At 33.5% G+C, this 20,024-nt stretch overlaps 1 protein-coding gene across 2 annotated transcripts in view; it reads right to left on the bottom strand.

The window, feature by feature from the left end:
- Positions 1-20,024, bottom strand: part of HSD17B4 (hydroxysteroid 17-beta dehydrogenase 4) — a 79,226-nt gene that overhangs the window by 12,982 nt on the left and 46,220 nt on the right. For both annotated transcript variants that reach the window (XM_076008309.1, XM_076008310.1), the window contains exons 17-22: positions 15,313-15,378; positions 9,456-9,525; positions 8,360-8,466; positions 6,680-6,766; positions 3,958-4,044; positions 2,494-2,632 (exon numbers count right to left, since the gene is read on the bottom strand). In XM_076008309.1, the coding sequence (XP_075864424.1) occupies positions 2,494-2,632; positions 3,958-4,044; positions 6,680-6,766; positions 8,360-8,466; positions 9,456-9,525; positions 15,313-15,378 (556 nt within the window). The remainder of the gene's footprint in view (positions 1-2,493; positions 2,633-3,957; positions 4,045-6,679; positions 6,767-8,359; positions 8,467-9,455; positions 9,526-15,312; positions 15,379-20,024) is intronic.

The raw sequence follows: 20,024 nt of genomic DNA, 5'->3' as shown, positions 1-20,024 counted from the left end.
ACAAGAACCAGAAATAAAAATAGTTACATAGTGAGAATCAAATCATATACACAGCCAGGCAGACAACCAAAGGGAATGGTGAATCCTTTCAGAGAAAGCCTTAAGATCCAATTTGATTGTTAGTTTTGATAAATAAGGACCTGAAAAAAAAAGGTGAGAAAACAAACAAAAGCCACAAGGCATCAATAATAAGTAGCAATTAACAGGATTCCAATATACCCATTTTTCCAGTGGAAATAGAAGGGGGAGGGGAAAATCCTTTTCCTAGGTTAAAGGTAAATTTTAAATGTAAGCACATTTTCAAATATTGTCAGCAAGGAAAGTACCACCAAAATAAGGGGAAAATCTTAATTGGTTATAGACACTATATTGAAGGAAATCCCATTTGCCTAGCGTGAATCACTTGTATGCTTTATAAATCCCTACAGTTTTATTCTACTAGTGCCTTTTTTCATTCTTGTAGATCACACTCCTCTCCTTCACCAGTATACTCAAAAAGTCTGTGCTTTATAACTCAATTTCTAATATACATACTTTCAACCATAAGGAAAAAGTTGAATTCTATCATGGATAGATAGATGGAAGGAAAAAACGAAGAGAGAGAGGGAGGAGATGACACCTACACATACATTGTTAATCTATGAAGTTATTTCTTTAAAAACTAGGCACTTTAAAATTTCAGAGAATAAATACATATTACATTTTTTCCTTCCTTTATTCTCCTTCTGAATTAACTTCCTGTCAGCAAAAATGTCTTCCAGAAGAACAAACACCAAGAGATTAACTGTGGGTAGTGAGATTATACATCACTATTTTCTTCTGTATACTTTATAGACCAAATTTTATATAATAAACATACACCTAAAAGGAACAACTAATATTACATTAAAAAGAAAGTTGTTTATATTGAACTAAAACCACAGGAACAAAACTTCAAAATATTTTCTAGGAATATCTAATACAAGATTGTTTCAAAAAGATTCAGTTGATTTAGATACATTTTAATTTTTTAGTCTAACTGAGCATATGCAGTGATTCTTTTGTTTGTAATATGTAACAAAACAATCTGGTTTCCAAGACACTTAAATAGGTACACATGAAATAATAAAAATAATAGAACTCTGTAAAATACTAGCTTTTGCTGTGCAAGTAAAAACTCAAACCTATATACTTTTTCCTTAAAAAAAATTTTTGTACAGACACGTTACCTGCAAGGTATGTAGTACACACTGAGTGAAAAAGATGGTTCATTTCACCTGTTGTAAGGCTTTCAGAAGCAGCTTACAGGCCCTGCTTTCAGACACCACCATAGTATAATACAAGTACAATACAAGTCCCCGATCCCCAGAGAAGGATTGCTATCAGTCTTGAGCTGGGTCTAAAAGTTTAGATGGTCCCACAGTATAAGCCAATCACAGGCCTCCTCCAGGACTCCCACAGCATTCAAGGGTCTCTTAGGCAACCTGAACCACAGAGGATCACATATGTCTCACAATTATAAAGGAAGAGAAGAATCCTTTGAGCTAAAAACTACCCTGGATGCTTTTTATCTTATATTTAAAAGGCAAATTCAGGGGACTACAGCCGCTTGACTAAAAGTGAAAGGATTTCATCCCTTGGGACTTTCAGGTAGAAAAGCATGAAAAAAGTCAAAAAGTTTCAGCCAATCTTCACTAGTACATCATATTTCTCCAATAACTCTATAGGTTAGAACTCTCTAAAACAAAGGTAAGGTTAGAATACTGTATAAACAAAGAATACTCTATAAATAAAAGTTTGTGCCATGATTAAGGATGCGAGTTACACGGAAGATGCAAAAGATCTGGTAAGATTTTTTTTCCTTTATTCTTGTTATCCTCTAATTTCTCTTTCTTCATAAAATGGTACCAGGGTCCTTTTGGACCTCTATATTGGTGAAGGGAAATCTGACTGCTTGTTTCTGCAGTAAGCTGGTTAACATTGTGTACCTGGCCACTTGTTAACATGGCACTCTGATAAATAACTTCCCTGGACTAGATAAATAAGCACCTTTGACTGCAATCTGTATGTGTCAAGAAAATAATTATGATTTTATACTAATAATTAAAATAATCCAAATTATTTGGGTATGAAGAAAATAACTTTATAGCTGTCAAATATAATGACTTCAAAATATTTCTTTGACCTAATGAACTTGTTTTATTTTTTACAAGAAGTTGAAGATTAGCTAAAGAAGCACACAGCTAAGATGACTGTTTAAAAGTACTGATTTCAGATGTTACAATAAAAATCTTAAAACAGATATTTTCATTTTTAATTGATTATTTAGGTCCCTTAAAAATATATATATACACATGTCTTTGGGTGTCTTGAAACCTGTTCCTTCCCATAGAAAAAACTTACCTAAGAAGGTAAGATTTAGCTACCTTAAAAGGGAGAGTTTTTAATATAACAAGGATACTTTATTTACTAAGAGTTGCCTTAGAATATTATAAAATCAAGGTTATGACTTACTCCACTTAGTTGCAATATTTCCATCTTTAGTGATATGCCACTCAAATACAGCATTTACTTTCTTTACCACCTCAGGCCCAATATCCTTAAGGCGGTGAGCTATTTCCTTAAATATAACGGTACTCTGAAGCTCTCCACCCTAGAAAAAGAGAAAAATTTTTAAATTTCTATAAAAATAATGCAAGGGGAAAAATGCTTATAAAATATATGTGTAATAAAATTGATTTTTTTAAAAAAAAATATGCACATCAATAGGGCAGTTAAGCTAGTTTTTTTCATAGTAGGCTTCTTTCATACTTTCCATACATTCATGTACGTCATTATTCCAGAGCATCAGTCCTCTTAATAAGAGGGTTTGACTTTTATCAGAATTCAGAAATAATATTTTAAAAATAAACTAAATTGTACATAATACGTATAAGTAAAGTAGACAACCTATACCATAGTTAAGTTCAGGAAGATATCAGAACAATCAATCAACTTTTGTGGTCTCATTTTTTTATTTATAAAATGGGAATAAAATTATACGAAGTCTAAATTTCTTTCAAGCTCTAATATTTCTTAAGTTTTTGATCTTACAGCATCCTTAAGGGATTTTAATTTTCAGTCAGTCACATGATAATATAGTTTACCACAGACAATTAAAGATCTTGGTTATAAAAACTTCAACATCACAAAGTTAACATTTCAGAGACAGAATATAAATATTTTTATCAAAAGTCTGAGCATGTTAATAAAAAACACAAATGTTTTAATAAATAATACATGCTATTATATTTATATTTGGTTATGGAACTTTATAGAAATCTTTTAATCAAGAAAAAGAAGAAAAAGGTACAGGATATTTAACTTTTTTTTTTTTTTTTTTTGACACAGGGTCTCACTCTGTTGCCCAAGCTAAAGTGCAGTGGTGTCATCATAGCTCACTGCAACCTCACTCCTGGGCTCAAGTGATCCTCCTGCCTCAGCTTGTTAGGTAGCTGGCGTACCACGATGCCTGGCTAATTTTTCTATTTTTTGTAGAGACAGTGTTTCGCTATGTTGCCTAGGCTGGTCTCAAACTCCTGGCCTTAAGCAATCCTCCTATGTTAGCCTCCCAACGTGCTAGGACTACAGTAGGTATGAGCCACGGAGCTCAGCCAGGATATTTAACTTTTTAGTCTATTTTTCTTCAAAATAGTGTTTGCTTAAGATTTCTCACTAAACAAGTGATTTACCCTAAAAACTAGAAAATTATTTTCTCTGTAAAATATCCCAGTAACCTATAAAATTTTTTTTAAAAATTCATAAGTTGCCAAAGTATTCTGTTTATTCCAAGCAGTTCTGAATTAATGTCCTTCACTTTAAGAATTAAGAATTGTTTCATAGCTCTTGATTTTCTAAAGTAGTCTAAAAATTCTTAAAGTGATCTTAACTGAAATTCATAAATAAGAAAGTGATTTGAATACCAGTTTTATAACCTACTTTAGAGGGTGTCTCAGCCGAAATATCAGATGTTGGCGTAAGATCCACATACGCATTTGAAATGACAACGTCTCCAGTTTCTTGGACCTTATAAGGGGTAGAAGAAAAAAAAATAGTTCACTCTAATGATTCCAATGGAAACACAATTTCATTATGAAATAGTATAATGTCATTTAAAATAAATTTATATTTCTGCCTCATATGAAAAGGAATATAATAATCCAAATAAAATAAAAGACTGATAAATAAATGTTCAGATGAATAACACAAAGGCTTTCTGACATAATATGGTTGTTATTAACTCAGGCTGTAGAAACAACAGGAGCACTTTTTAAAAATACCTATGACCAGGCCTCATCCCCCAAAATTAAATGGTCTATGATGGAGCCTGGGTATTAGTATTTGGGGGATTTTTTTTTTCAAACAAAAATGTATCTAATGGGGAACCAGGAATGAATTCTTATAAATAGAATTTATTTATAAGCATAAATGAATGGGGACCTTGTGCTGAATTCTTGTAAATGGTAAAGGGCACAGCATAATATCCACATGAGGTGGTGGTGCTTCAAAATACATTTGTTCTGTTAATATAGAACAAACTTGGCTAGGAACAGACCATAACTGTGTTTTTAAAGTAGTAACTCCAGGTCTTCTTTCAAATAGGAAGTGTATGTAGCATAAACTAAATGCCTAAATAGACTTTTATCAGAACAGTCATTAAAGGAACTCAAATTCTAATTCCTAATACTTCATTTCAAATTATTCCAATGGCTATTTTTTCATAAAAATTATGGTACTGCTACAAATGTATAGGATAAGTTTCTAAATATCAAGGTAGCATTTATTAAAACTTTGATTTTTAATAATCAAGATCACTTTCCCTTGGCTACTTCCCATTACACTTTGTAGGAAAAAAAAGATCTTTCAAACAATTTGTTCATTTTACTTCAAATTATATACAGTGAAAAGCATGGGAAGAGATAATTAATGAACAAATAAGCTTCGGTAAATTACTTTCTTGTAACCAAGACAAGCATATTATTCTGAAACATTGGTGTAAAATACAATGGAAAGAAAGGAAGGAAAGGCAGTAGGAAGAGAGAGAGGAAGGGAGAGAGGAAAGGAGTCTTATAACTGATAGAAAAAGAATACATTGAATCACTGAGGAAAAACATAGCAAATATACTGAAAAGATAAGAAGGCACGTTTAGAATTTATCAAATGGCAAGAATGTATTATATTTAGATTTTAAATTATTGCTCAGCCCTTCAAATTTCTATCTACAGAAATTATTTATGTACTGGTCATTACTAGAATTTCAAGAAAATAAAAACCTGTTAATCGTCATAGGTATCAACATTTTTAGTTCATAATCTTATTCAAAAAATAAAATTTTCACAAAATAATTAGAAAATAGGGTTCCAAAATGTGTGGCACAGATATTAACTGCAGGATGATTTCAGGGTATGTCAATGTTTGTGTTATGTATGGGTGAGAAAGAACAGAGTAGTAAGAGACTGTCTCTAAAAACAAGGTAAAGTTTATACTGAAGCCTAAAAAGACAGGAGGAATTTGAAAAGTAAAATAAGCAGTATGTACAGACTAAGCAAGAAAATGATATGCAGCAGGAAGGAATTAGGAGTAAGGCAACAACATAGGAAGAATTTTGCAAGTTATATATTTGTGAAAGAAAACATGATACAGTAAAGAAAGTCAGGGCCCTGGGATTAAACTTTGGAGCCATGCTGGGGTTTCTACCTCAGCTCAACCACTTGCTGTGTGACCATGAGCAAGTTATTTATAACATCTGGATTTCCTTAGGAACCTAGATTTTCTTATATTTAAATGCATAGTTGTTATGCATATTAAAGATAATAATATCATCTTATAGGTTCTCAATAAATGGAAGCTGTTACTATTTTTGTTGGAGTTGTTTAACCTGCCCTATATAGTACAGAACGATCAGGCCAAAAAGTATTAATCTGGCCAACTGTATTAACAAAAACTACCTTTTAATATGCTGCAAGTAAATGATGATTGCATGTCCTTTTAGTATTTTACTGGGGCATTACTAAAAGCCTCACCCAAAAATTACTTAACTCTATAGGGAGATACAACGTTACTTGGCTTGTTACTTACTATCAATTAGGCCCAGATTCTGGGGTGTAAAATGCTAATTTGTGAATTTTTGTGTGATCAAGATGCACATAATTTCTGTCCAAAGATAACCATAAAGGATACCATTTTATTGTTCTGTAGGATACAAACTGGCTTTGTCTCTAACTCAGAGAAGTTATTTTAGAATGACTTTCCTGTTGGTCTGTATAAACTGATGTTCTAATTCTCTTTTGAACAAGTTTTATCATGTTGCAAGATCCTTTATTAATGAGTTAAATACATTTTTGTTGTATTTTCATTATGATCTGAGTCATGCCTTTAATGTTTTGAAGATTATATTTTGACAATGACTTGGTTGATGGCTGAGCCACAAAGACATGGTTGGTTGGAGTCTCAGACGGGCTGGGTCACTGCAATTTGGTTGAAAATAAAAGAGAAAATAAAAGACAAGGTGCATCTTATTTTCAATTAAAAGTTACCATTGGTTAAAAACAACTTTCTAAGTTTTGTCTCAAATCCACAATACTAACCAAAAAAATGCCAAGATGGAACAAAACAACAGGGATGGTGAAACAGTTACAAAGCAAGTACCTATAACTCATACCTTGGTTTGAAAATGAATTCTGTTTCCTTCTTTCCACATCTCAGTTTGTAGAGTTTGTCCTGGAAATATTGGTTTTGCAAAACGAGCCTTTAAAAAAAAAAAAGAATTATGAGGTTAAAAATGTTTTAAAATGAAACTTTTCTACTTGTGGGGAAAAAATTGGAAGGTAGGTAGAAAGCATAAAAGGAAGAAAACAGAGGTTCAAATATATTTAAATTTACAAAAGACCTAAAAATAATGATAAAATTAGTAGAAAAAAGCCATAGCTAGTATAAGTAAGCTAATTCTTTGTCTTTCAAAGTACAAAATCAATAGTGTTTTATCTTGACAAACCAAGAAACAAAACCAAAATCATATTAGATAGGGTTATATAAGTGACCATCAAAACATCTTAAAGAAATAGTGAAAAGTAGTACTAAGTCTGGGAAATGAGCCCTGGGGTAAATATATAGGGCAAAATAATTCCATTTTTTATTTTATAATTTCTACATTACACTTGATCTTTGCATATGTTATTGGATATAAATAGTGGTAATAAAATGAAAACACTGGAATAATCAGTGTTAACAAACACAAGACATCAGAAAATGCATTTTCACCAAGTACAGTAGCTCACAACTATAATCCCAGCAACTTGGGAGGCTGAGGCAGGAGTATTGCTTAAGGCCAGGAGTTCAAAGCTACAGTGAGCTGTGATCATGCCACTGTACTCCAGCCTGAGCAACAGACCTTGTTTTTTAAAAAGAAAAAATAGAAAGAAAATGCATTTTCACTGCTACATGGAACACAAACTAATAAAAAGTTTTAGAGCTGACATTGCTTTAAATTTTTTTTTTTAAGTATATGTCTTTGGGCCAGGCATGGTGGCTCACACCTGTAATCCTAGCACTCTGGGAGGTCGAAGCGGGTGTATCGCTCAAGGTCCGGAGTTAAAAACCAGCCTGAGCAAGAGCGAGACCCTGTCACTACTAAAAATAGAAAGAAATTAACTGACCAACTAAAAATATATATACAAAAAAAAAAAAATTAGCCGAGCATGATGGCGCATGCCTGTAGTCCCAGATACTCAGGAGGCTGAGGCAGGAGGATTGCTCAAGCCCAGGAGTTTGAGGTTGCTGTGAGCTAGGCTGATACCATGGCACTCTAGCCCGGGCAACAGAGTGAGACTCTGTCTCAAAAAATAAAAAAAAAAATGTATACAACTTTTGACTTATATTAACATGGACACAGACATTTTCCCTTGTTGTTTATAATGGATAAAAACTTAAAATCAACCTATAAGTACAAAAACTAAAATGCTATAGGTGTATGTTTATTAGAGTTCAAATATAGCTACTTAACATTCTCAATCAAATTAAGACAAATTACAAAACAGTTTTTAAAAAAAGTAAATCTTGATTTTTAAGGCATATATGCTGATATATGTATGCACCTAATTCATTTATAAAACAATCCAATTAATCTGTTAAAATTATAGTTTTATATGATATTCTTCATGATGCATTGTAACAGTCATTTATACCTACAAAACGAAAATGTGTTGATGGCCAAATCAATGAAATAAAAATATATATTGTTGCAGTACAGTACAGATTTTAAATTAAGTAACTAAAACTCCTTTTCTTCTCTAAACATAGAAAAAGGAACTAATATTCAAATTATGTAACAATATACATATACCTTAATTGCCTTGAATCTTGATACATCATTATCTGCAAACTGCTGTAAAACATGCCTAGCAGAAAATCCAAATGTACATAATCCATGCAGTATCGGCTTGTTAAAACCTAAAAAAAAGGAGAGAGAACTGAGTTAGATATAGGCATTTTTCATATTTAAAAACCAAGTATAGTTAATTCAGTGTTCTAAAAATACATCTTAAAACTACATTAGCATGAATTATAGCATCTATTTTAAGAAACAGAAAATATTTTATAAATATTTCCTGGGAAAAAATTATAAAATAAACAAAGAAAAAAAGAAAACCGGAAAAGAATGTGAGAGATCTGGGAACACAGAGAATTATTTTGCTTTGATTTATTTATTTTTGTTTATTTTTATTTATTTATTTATTTTTGAGACAGAGTCTCACTCTATTGCCCTGGGTAGACTACAGTAGTGTCAATGTAGCTCACAACCTCAAACTCCTGGGCTCAAGTGACCCTCTTGCCTCAGCCTCCCAAGTGGCTGGGACTACAGGTGCATACCATGATGGCTGACTAATTTTTCTACCTTTCAGTAGAGACTAATTTTTCTATTTTTAGTAGAGATGGGGGTCTCATTCTTGCTCAGGCTGGTCTGGAACTCCTGAGTTCAAGCAATCCTCTCGCCTCAGCCTCCCAGAGTCCTAGGATTACAGGCATGAGCCACCATGCCTGGCTCTGTTTTGCTTAACTTTGGATGTTACCATGAAATCATCTATGGCGATTTCAATATCCATGTAGGTATATGATCCTTCCCTAATCTTTCATTTCCTTACTCACTCTCCAATGACCTTGTCCTTCATGATAACTTAGACACTCACTCGCAGGGTCCTACCCTAGACTTTGCACTAACAGGATTATCATCCAGCGCATCATAATCTGAATTTCAAGTACACCACCTTTTGAATACTATGTCCTGCCTTTCCCTATCACTGGCATAAATGTAATAAGGAGAGGGCTATTTTTAAAATGTTACTCAAACTACCAGTGAAGTAGCACCAACTTTTGTTATTCAGATAATTAAATTTTTAATAGCTAATATTTTGCATTCATACATATTATTAGCAACTCACCTGCTAGGCTAGCAAAGTTAGGATCAATGTGCAAGGGATTCCAGTCTCCACTGAGGCGGTACAAAGCAGCCTGTGGAGAAAGCATTATAAATATAACTAGTACTCAGTGTTTTCTTAGAATACATTAAATGAAAATAAGAAATATGGCTGATTATTATATAAGAACTGTATCATAATGTACCTAATTGAGGTTCTCATTAAAAAAATAATTTCTAACAATAAAGATTACCTTTAATGAAATGTTTTTTATAACACCTGCCACTGAAATCAGTAGGGGGTAAATACTGTCAAATAATAGGAAGAGAAGCCAAGAATTATATCTGGGTATAACACTATTCCTACAGCCTAAGTAGAAATTCACAAAAAGGAATCAATCCATCAATCTACTCTCATTAAAACACAATGAAGATAAGGTAAATGATTATAGCTTCTTCTAACCAAGCAAAATTTATGCCAACTTTTTTAATAGGGTATTTTTAATTGAAGCCTATAACACAATACTAGACATAAACATCAAAGGCTTTTCACGAACTCTCATTCTCCTGGTACACTAAATCCTGAACATTAGCTCACCCTGCAAGGAAACAGACTGATAGCTTGCTATTATGATTAAATTCTGCCTAGTCCAGATTTTCACATCACTAGTTTAGATAAGGCAGCATTAGCAGAAAGACATGGATAACAACAGGGAAAAAGTCACCATACCTCTTGGCATTTAAATTGTGTACTGTTTAAGCTAGAAGAGTACTTTTCAGTACCCCAAGGGAGACATTCATAAAACAGCTAACAGTAAGTATTTAATGTACATGTATATTAACTAGACCCTTTGTATCTGCCTCAAGACTTTGTCCCTTTCTCATCAATTGCTGTGCTAAATTTTCCAAGATATTAAAATGTTGTGTAAAAACTACTCATGTCAGTCGATCTGACTTTTTAAGATTAACTCATTTCTTATTTTTAAATTATTGATTATTCTTTTTTAACAAGTTTGATTTCACCAAAAATAAGATTTTCTATAATTGATAAGAAAACTTCATTTTCTTTTCCATATGCTTTGTATAATTTTTTTTTTTTTGAGACAACAACTCACTCTGTTGTCCAGGCTAAAGTCCAGTGGTACAATTATAGCTCACTCCTCAAACAATCCTCCTGCCTCAGCCTTCTCAGTAGCTAGGACTATACATGCATGCCACCACACCCAGTTAATTTTTAAAAATTTTTTGTAGACATAGGGTCTCACTATGTTGCCCAGGCAGATATTGAACTCCTGGGCTCAAACAATCCTCCCACCTTGGCTTCCCAAAGTGCTGAGAGTGTCAGCTGACATCTCGACTGACATGTCAGCTTATAAGACCAAAGGATGTACAAGCATTTTTTTCTTTTAAAAACTGAAAATTGGTATATTATACTGTGATCATTTAGTAGAAGAATTATAAAAAATAATGAAAATATTCTAGTAAAACTAAATTAAATGCTGGGACCCTTCTGGATGATATAAATACTTAAGTCACTTTGATTCATCAATGACTTGGCATGAGTTCTTTAAGGTCCTAAAAGTCTGAATGAAAATTAAAGGAAAATAACATTCTTTAGAGATATGACTTGCTGTCTGCAACATCAGAAATGCAATCAGTCTCTGCATCTAAAATACAGAGCTAATCAGCAGTTCAATTTAGATGATCCCATCAGATAATAAATACTTTCTGGTAGTTGTCTGCAAGTGACCCAGATGGTCAAACCAGCATCCATGATCTTTTCACAGCTTCTGTGCCCACAAAGGGGTGCCCAAACATGCAACGGTCTCCCAATGGAAGACCTATTTTTGAGTCTACGCCTGCTTTCAGTTCAGCACAGCAGTAATTTTAATAATTGTATTTTAATGGATAGTAGACTAATATGCCAAAGATTAACTTTGCTTAATAATAACAAGTAAGTTATTACTTAGTATGATAATAACTAAAATCCTAATTGTTGGAACAAACAGTATAGGATATGCATCTGGGGAACTACAGATACTTGTTCTCATTCTCCTTAAATACAAAGCCTGACACTTGATATCTATTTATTGTTTGGTCTTTCTAGATTATTGCAGTAGAATTTGTTGTTTATTAATTATAAAGTATACTTGTATTGTCATATCAATCTGAAGATGAAGAAACTCTGCTAAAGATGTTATAAATATAATATTCTAAAAATGATGTTAGTAGAGCTAAAAGTTTCCTAATTAAACAATCAGTTTCCCAATTAAATCAGTTTCCTAATTAAACAATCACTTAATTTATATAAATACCTAGCACAGAGTTTATGCTATAATTGCATTTTTTATTTCCATTTATCCTTAAAGATAAGGCCCATCCACAATTTTCTTCCACTGTTCTCCAATGTGAATGCTCTAATTCTTACTCCTTAGACACACACCATGCTCTTTTCCTCTCTACACTCTACTATCATTACTTCTCAACCCCTTCCCTGCCACACTGCAAGCCCTACATATCTGGGGACAGAATACCCATATACCATCTTAGTTCAGTTAAGTCACATCTTTACTACCAAACTCTTCCATATCATTCTCTAATGAGTATCCCCTCTCTGAGTGTCTACAACACCTACACTACAAATGAAAGCCTTGTATTAATATCTAATCATTCACTGCCTGGCACAGGTGCCCTAGTTATTTCAGACATCTATGTCTCGAGTATCCAAGTGCCCTTTCCATTCCTTGGCAATAGGTGACACTTCTACTTGATTTGTATTTCCTACAGCATGGATTCAATGTCAGATGTCTCATAAATACCCTGAAATTTATGCAAAGTTTTATGCAGATTGTTTTTGCAGAAATGATATATAGCTTTCATCATCTTCTTGAATGATCATATGATACAAAATGTTCAAAAACCTCTGCCAAATGATGAGTGCCCATCATTTATACATAAAAAAATTGTTGCCTTAAAAACTCTTTTGTTGCATAGCAAAATATTAAACCCTACCTAAAAGCTAACAAAAAGTTCTAGTCATCTGAAGAAGAGTAAAAGAAAGAAAAACCCTCTACTTACTGTGTACAGAAATTCAAATCCTGCAAACTATTCAGCTTTTCTTCATCTATAGCAGATACGTTTTATTTCAGTATAACCCAAGAGTAGAAAAGAAGCAATTGCAGGGCTTTCTGTACCATAAACCTTTTCTGTTCTTTAGTACCCTAACAAAATTAATTTCTCTATTAAGCCTTATATAAACATAAATATGAGTGTATTTTTAAGAAATTGATAAGAAGCAGCAAAGGATGGGAAAAATATTTAAAGGCAAAAACTAATCTGAGGGAAAAAGTCGTGTTCTCTCCATCACCTGATTATATGATATAGAAAAAAATAGAATTCATATGTACCAATTACAACTTATTTTTTTTTTTTGAGACAGTGTCTTGCTCTGTCACCCAGGCTACAGTGCTTGGCATCAGCCTAGCTCAAAGCAACCTCAAACTCCTTGGCTCAAGCAATCCTCCTGCCTCAGCCTCCCAAGCAGCTGGGACTACAGGCAAGTAGTCCACCATGACTGACTAATTTTTTCTATTTTTAGTAGAAATGGGGCCTCACTCTTACTCAAGCTTGTCTCAAACTCCTGACCTCAAGTGATCCTCCTGCCCTGGCCTCCCAGAATGCTAGGATTACAGGTGTGAGCCACCACACCTAGCCCAGGAATATATTTAACTAAGTAAGTGAAAGATATTTACAAGGAGAACTACGAAACACTGAGGAAGGAAACTGCAGAGGACATAAATAGATGGAAAAACACATCATGCTCATGGATGGGCAGAATCAACATTGTTAAAATGTCTATATTACCCAAAGTGATCCACAGACTCATTGCAATCCCCATTAAAATACCAATGTCATTTTTCATAGATCTAGGAAAAATAGTTCTACACTTCATATGAACCAGAAAAGACCCCAAACAGCAAAAATAACCTCAGGCAATAAGAACAAATCAGGAGGCATCACTTTTCCATACTTCAAGCTATACTACAACGCTATAGTAACCAAAATAGCATGGTACTAGCACAAAAACAGCAACAAAGACCTATGGATCAGAAGAGAGAACTCAGATATTAAACCATCATCACACTGCCATCTAATCTTTCACAAAGCAGACAAAAACATACACTGGAGGAAAGAATCCCTATTCAATAAATGGTGCTGGGCAAATTGGATAGCCACATGCAGAAGACTTAACAGGATCTGCACCTCTAACCACTCACAAAAATTAATTCACAATGGATGACTTAAGACATGAAACTATAAGAATTCTAGAAGAAAATGTTGGGAAAAGTTTTCTAGATATTGGTCTAGACAAACAATGTATGAAGAAAACCCCAAAGGCAATCGCAGCAACAACAAAAATTACCAAATAGGACTTGATTAAACTACAAAGCTTCTGTACAGCCAAACAATCAATCAATAAAGTGAACAGACAGCCTACAGAATAGGAGAAAATATTTGCATGCTATCCATCTGATAAAGTCCTGATAACCAGAATCTACAAAGAACTCAAGCAATTCAGCAAGAAAAAAACAAGCTCATTAAAAAGTGGGCAAAAGACATAAACAGGACCTTTTCAAAAGAAAAGGCCAATGGCCAAAAATCATGGAAAAATGCTCAGAGTCTCTACTCATCAGGGCAGTGCAAATCAAAACCACAATGAGATATCACTCTACCCTACTGAGAATGGCTTTTAGCAAAAAGCCCCAAAACAACAGATGCATGAATGTGGAGAAAAGGGAACATTTATACATTGTTAGTGGGACTGCAAACTAGTACAAGCTCTATGAAAAATAATATAGAGATATCTCAAAGAACTAAAAGTAGACCTACTATTTGATCCAGCAATCTCACTATTGAATGTTTATCCAAACAAAAAAAGCCTTTTATCAAAAAGATATGTGCACGTGAATGTTTATTGCAGCACAATTGACATTTGCAAAGATGTAGAATGGACCCAAGTGCCAATCATTACATAAGTGGATTAATAAAATGTGGTATATGTATACTATGGAGTACTACACAGCCATAAAAAGAATGGTGAGCTAATACCTTTTGTAACAACCTGGATGGAACTAGAGACCATTCTTCTAAGTGAAGTATTGCAAGAATGGAAAAACAAACATCACATGTACTCACTATTAATTTGGAACTAATTGATCAACACCTATGTGCACATATGGTAGTAAAACTCAATGGAAACCAAGTAGGTGGGAGGGATAAGAAGAAAACAGGTAAATTTACATCTAACAGGTACAATGTACTCTACCTTGGTGATGGGCACATTTATAACTTTGAGTTAAATTGTACAAAAACAAATCATGTAATCAAAATATTTGTATCCCCATAATATTCTGAAAAAAGAAGTGGAACAGAATGAATGACATATAATATCTATTGCAAACACAGTAGCCATCGACATCAATGCATGATGATGAAGAGTCACTTAGCAGCGTCCTCCGTGAATCAAGTGCATTAGGTGTTACTAGATGTTGACTTACAACTCTGGGAACTAAAAAAAGGATAACAATCTGTTTTTTTTTTAAATCATATGTCTTGACTCTAAGGAGATTAAACCTGCATGGTTATTGCACAACAAAAATCATATTTAAAAATAAATAAAAGTAAACATCAAAATAAATAAATAAAAATAAAATAAAAATTCAGAAAGAATTCTAATCACAGAAAACACGTCTTCATTCTTTATTATGTTGAAAACACAGGCACCACATTTTAGATGTACAATGTTATATGGTCTCAGAGTCATAAATAAAAAACTATCATCAACCAGGTGGATTTATCACATTTCAAATATACAATCTCACCTGATTAAGTGAGGTGGTATCCTTAAGTACAGCATCAGGAGGTCTATTAGGTATGGCTACAGCTGCCTAAAATCAAGACATTAAATGTTAAATCTTAAATACAAAATGTCATTATTCTCTTTACTCAAACTGGCATTTGATAAACAACCATGTTTCAAATATGATATACTCTGCAAATTGGACAAAAGAATTTTTTTTAAATATATTTTATGTTTGGGAGAAAATGACATTTAAAAGTTCATAACTCCTAGCTTCATATGCATTATGATTTCCCTGAAATGACATTTTTTTAATTAAAGAATTACATAAACAGATCCATTCTCCAGGCTACAAAGGAGAAAAAGTTAAGGACATTTTTCCCCTATGTAAAAGATAATGACAAGTATAAAAATTTGACATACAATTCAAATTTAAATTGGTTCAGTCTTGGTCTTTTTAACCCCTACATATTTTCATTTGCCATATTAACAAAATAATTATTTTAAAATCAGTTACCAAAAATATTTTGAATTATTATGATCCCTTCATGCTAACATTTAAAATAGTATTTGATGAAAACTTTGCAGCATCTACAAAGTAAGTAGCTGAGCACAAATTTAAGGTTGATGCAAACCAAAGAAAATAAAAAACATTCTCATCAGTTGAATTATATTCCAGTAGCTAATATCTACTTTTCAATAATTTATAGCAGGGGTAAAATTATACTATTCACTTATTCTCTATTAAGTAAATTTTCAGCAATAAAGTCAGCTTTTATTCTTTCAAAGTGTTCAAGAATTAATGGGTTTTTTATTACTAAAATGCCCAGTATATATATATTCTCAAATTTATCTTCACAAATCCCCCAAAAACGTGATAATAAATAAAAGATCATAGGGAAAGTTCCTGCTTCTAAAAAGAATAAAAGGCTACCATTTTTCAAAAGCCACTGCACCCTACTTGTGCCCCTTCTTTGTTTCAATTGCATCCAGTGTATTTTGTAAGTTTTATTTATAAATTTATTATTTTCAGTTCATTCTAAGTTTTGGAGGACCTGACTTCATTCTTCAATCTAGAGGTCCTGAGCAGACTTTTAAAATTTTTGAGAACTGGGGACTCTCTGAACTTGTCCTAGTTCTGAGGGCTACCATATAAAAAATTTTAAAAAGAAAAAGAAAAAAAATGTTGGGTATCCTTTATTCCACAAAATAATTTGTAAGCCATGGCCATAAAGATATGTGCAAAGGGCATTTAAGACAATGTTGCCATAATAGTTTTACTGTTAACACAGTAGCAACCAGTTTATGGCACACAGCTTGGCATCAGCTCTTATTTTGTCTCAAAGTAACTAATGATACCAGTAAGAAATTTCTGTTTAATTATTACAATAATATCTAGAGGAGTATCTAAAGAATGGGATTTCATTTAGACTCTTTGCTGGTATACAAGACTTCATTGTTGCCCAGTATTAAAAAAGAACATACAGTTAAAAAGGAAAAACAAATAACATGTTGTATTTACTTCATCTAATACAGTCTCAGATTTTTCCCTTTCTAACAATATCGTCACTAAAAGCTTGAAATATTTAAGAGTGAATATAATATTTCTAAGATTTCCATTGAGACAAGGCCACTGAGTATGCTTGTGAAGTTCACAACTTGCATTAGGGTTCTTAATAACTCACAAGTTGCTACCTATATATAGATAAAACCCCACATAAAAAATTCTCATCTAATAGCCATCAAGGTAATTTTCCACAAACAACAATAAATGATCACAAATTTTTAAAAATGTGGGCCCCAAACATGGTTTTCATAGTATTGATCAATATTAATTTTAAATAGCTTTATTAAGAGATCATAATTCACATGTAATTTATCAATTAAAAATGTGCAATTCAGTAGTTTTTAGCATATTCACAGAGTTGTGCAACCATCACCAGAATCAACTTCAGCACATTTTCATCCCCCCAAAAAGAGACCTGATACCCCATCAGCCTCTCCATTGCCCCCTTTCTTTTCCAGCCCTAGCAACCTCTAATCTATTTTCTGTTTCTATACATTTACCTAACTTGAATATTTCCTATAAATGGAATTATATAATATGTGGTCACTTACTATCGGCTTGAAGAACTTCCTTTAGTATTTCTTATAAGGCACTATTGCTAGCAATAAATCCTCTCAGTTTTTATCTAGGAATGTCTTTATTTGCATTCATTTTAGAAAGACAGTTTTGCTGGTTATAAGATTCTTGGTTGACATGTTTTTGTTTGTTTGTTTTCCTTTCAACACTCTGAATATATCCCGCTGTCTTTTGGCCTCCACTGTGCCTGATGAGAAGTCACAAGTCAGCTATTAATCTTACTGTGGTTCCGTTCTAAGTAGTGAGTCATTTTTCTCTTGCTATTTTCAAGATTGTCTCTCTGTTCCTGGCTTTCCATATTTTTACTCTGAAGTACAGAGTGTAGATCTCTTTGGGTTTATAATCTATTTGGAGTTGGCTGAGATTCTTGGATGTATGGATTAATGTTTTTAATCAAAGCCATTATTTTTTCTAATGTTTGTTCTCCTCCTTTCTTTCTGATATACCCATTATATGAATGTTAGTATACTTAATGGTATCCCACCTTTCTCTGAGGCTATTCATTTTTTTGCTTTTATTTTTTTTCTCTTTGTTCTTCAGATTGCATAATCACTATCAATCTATCTTTAAGTCTTTTTTATTCTTTCTACCATCAGTTCAAATCTACATTTGGGCCCCTCAACAGTAATTTTTATTTTAGTTATTATATTTTCAGCTCAAAAAAATTTCTATTTGGTTCTTTTTATAATTTACATCTATTTATTAATATTCTCTATTTGATGAATCATTATCATAATACTTTCCTTCTTTAAGCATGTTTTCTTTCAATTCTTTAAGCATATTTATAATAGCTGCTTTGAAGTCTTTGTCTACTAAGTCCTCTCAAAGGCAGTTTCTGTTGCCTTTTTTGTTTTTGTATTTTTTTCCTGTCTGTGGGTCACACTCTCCTGTTTCCTCCATGTCTTATAATTTTTGTTGATAACTGGACATTTCAGATAATACATAATAACAACTCTGGATACTGATCTCCTTCCCAGAGATTGTTGTGTTTATTTGTTTAGTAACTTGGCTAGACTATTTTAGATAAGTCTCTTTCCCCCACAGCAAACAGTCTCTGACATTCCTTCTCAGAGGGTATACCTTGAGTAGGCACACAGTCTCCCTGGGATTACACTGGTTTTAGCAGGGCTTTCTTTGTCTCTCCCTGATCTTTCTCTATTAAGCTATCTGCCTCATTCGGTATCATACCCAGCTATTAGGCTCCACCAATTGCCAGATGACTGTTCTATAATTTTCAACAATGTCCTGGAGCATAAATTGTTCTACAATCTGATCCAATTAAATTAAGCCCTCTTTTCAGGGGTGGTCTTTGCGACAAGTCTTTGAGCTTTGTCATTTGTCACCACAATCCCTGGAGGGCTTTTCTTAGCTGCCTCTTTCCTAATTCTTTCTGGTAAATTGCTAGCTGGGCTACACTTTAGCTTCCTGCTCTCATAGAACTACCAACCTTCTCTTAATTGCTTATCACTACAGTCACCTTGTTTCTGAGGGCACCCTTATGCTTGAACTTCCAAACAATTCCAAAAAATGTCAGTTTCCTTAAGAAGAGCTTCAGAGCTCTCTGTTATTACACCTTCCTTTTTTCCCTAGGCAAAACTTCTGTACCACTGCTGCAGAGATAGGGACAGGAATAGTGGCATACTACTCTCCAGGTGACACCCCTGTTTTACAAGAAGGTAGCTGGGGAGGGGTCATAGCTTCTGGTCTTCTCAGGTTGCCCTTCCAACCATATAACCTCCACCCTGTGGGAAGGCGGAAGCAAGGGCAATTAAGGCCCCAATATTCTCAGCCTGCCATGGGTGGGGTAGCATTTCCATCCTACATGTGAGGGGTGGATGGAGAAATAGAACCCTACAAGTCAGCCACTTTTACCTGGAATAGAGTATCTGCAATTCAAAGCTGGTGGTGAGAGGTTTAGAAAAGCTAGTGGCCTGCCCCTCCCAGGCAGATAGCATGGCCCTATACTGGGAGCTGAAGGCAGCGGGACCCTGTGTTCTTGACTGCACATGCCTGAGGTACAGCTTCTGTCAGGCTGAGCCAGGGGAGGAGGGAGGAAGGGAGAGGGTTGAAGCTCAAATGCTAGATTCTCACTGTTCTTACCAAAATGTAGTAAATTTTCTTGAATACATGTTTTTTCATTTGCTGTACACCCTTTGGACAATTTCCAGAGACTTTAAATGGTTGTGTGTAAATAATTGTTTACAAGTTATGGTTGTTTCACTGGCAAGAGGGTCCAAGAAGTTCCTTACGCCACTATTCCAGAAGCTGTCTCTCAATATTGCTTTAAATAATACTTTATTTACTATAGAAGAATATAAACTACAGTATAATCTTATTACCTCAAATAACTTAGAGGTAAAGGCCCCATTAATTAATTAATGTAAAACCAATTATATCCAAATTATAAAATATTTTTAGGAAAAATGTTTTTAGAATTTGGGAACTAAAGAGTAACTAGAATTGTCTTACACAAGAGAAATTCTGAGGTCATTTAATGAATGGAGATTTTAAGTTACACAAGGATCACTTACATTAGGTGTCTCTAAAAATTTTTGGGTGCTATCAAGACTGTACAAGAAAGTAACAATATT

This window comes from Microcebus murinus, chromosome 11 (assembly GCF_040939455.1).
Source record: "Microcebus murinus isolate Inina chromosome 11, M.murinus_Inina_mat1.0, whole genome shotgun sequence".
NCBI classification, from domain to species: domain Eukaryota; kingdom Metazoa; phylum Chordata; class Mammalia; order Primates; family Cheirogaleidae; genus Microcebus; species Microcebus murinus.
The sequence above is the reverse complement of the archived record's forward strand: the minus strand, read 5'-3'. Positions and strand labels throughout refer to the sequence as shown.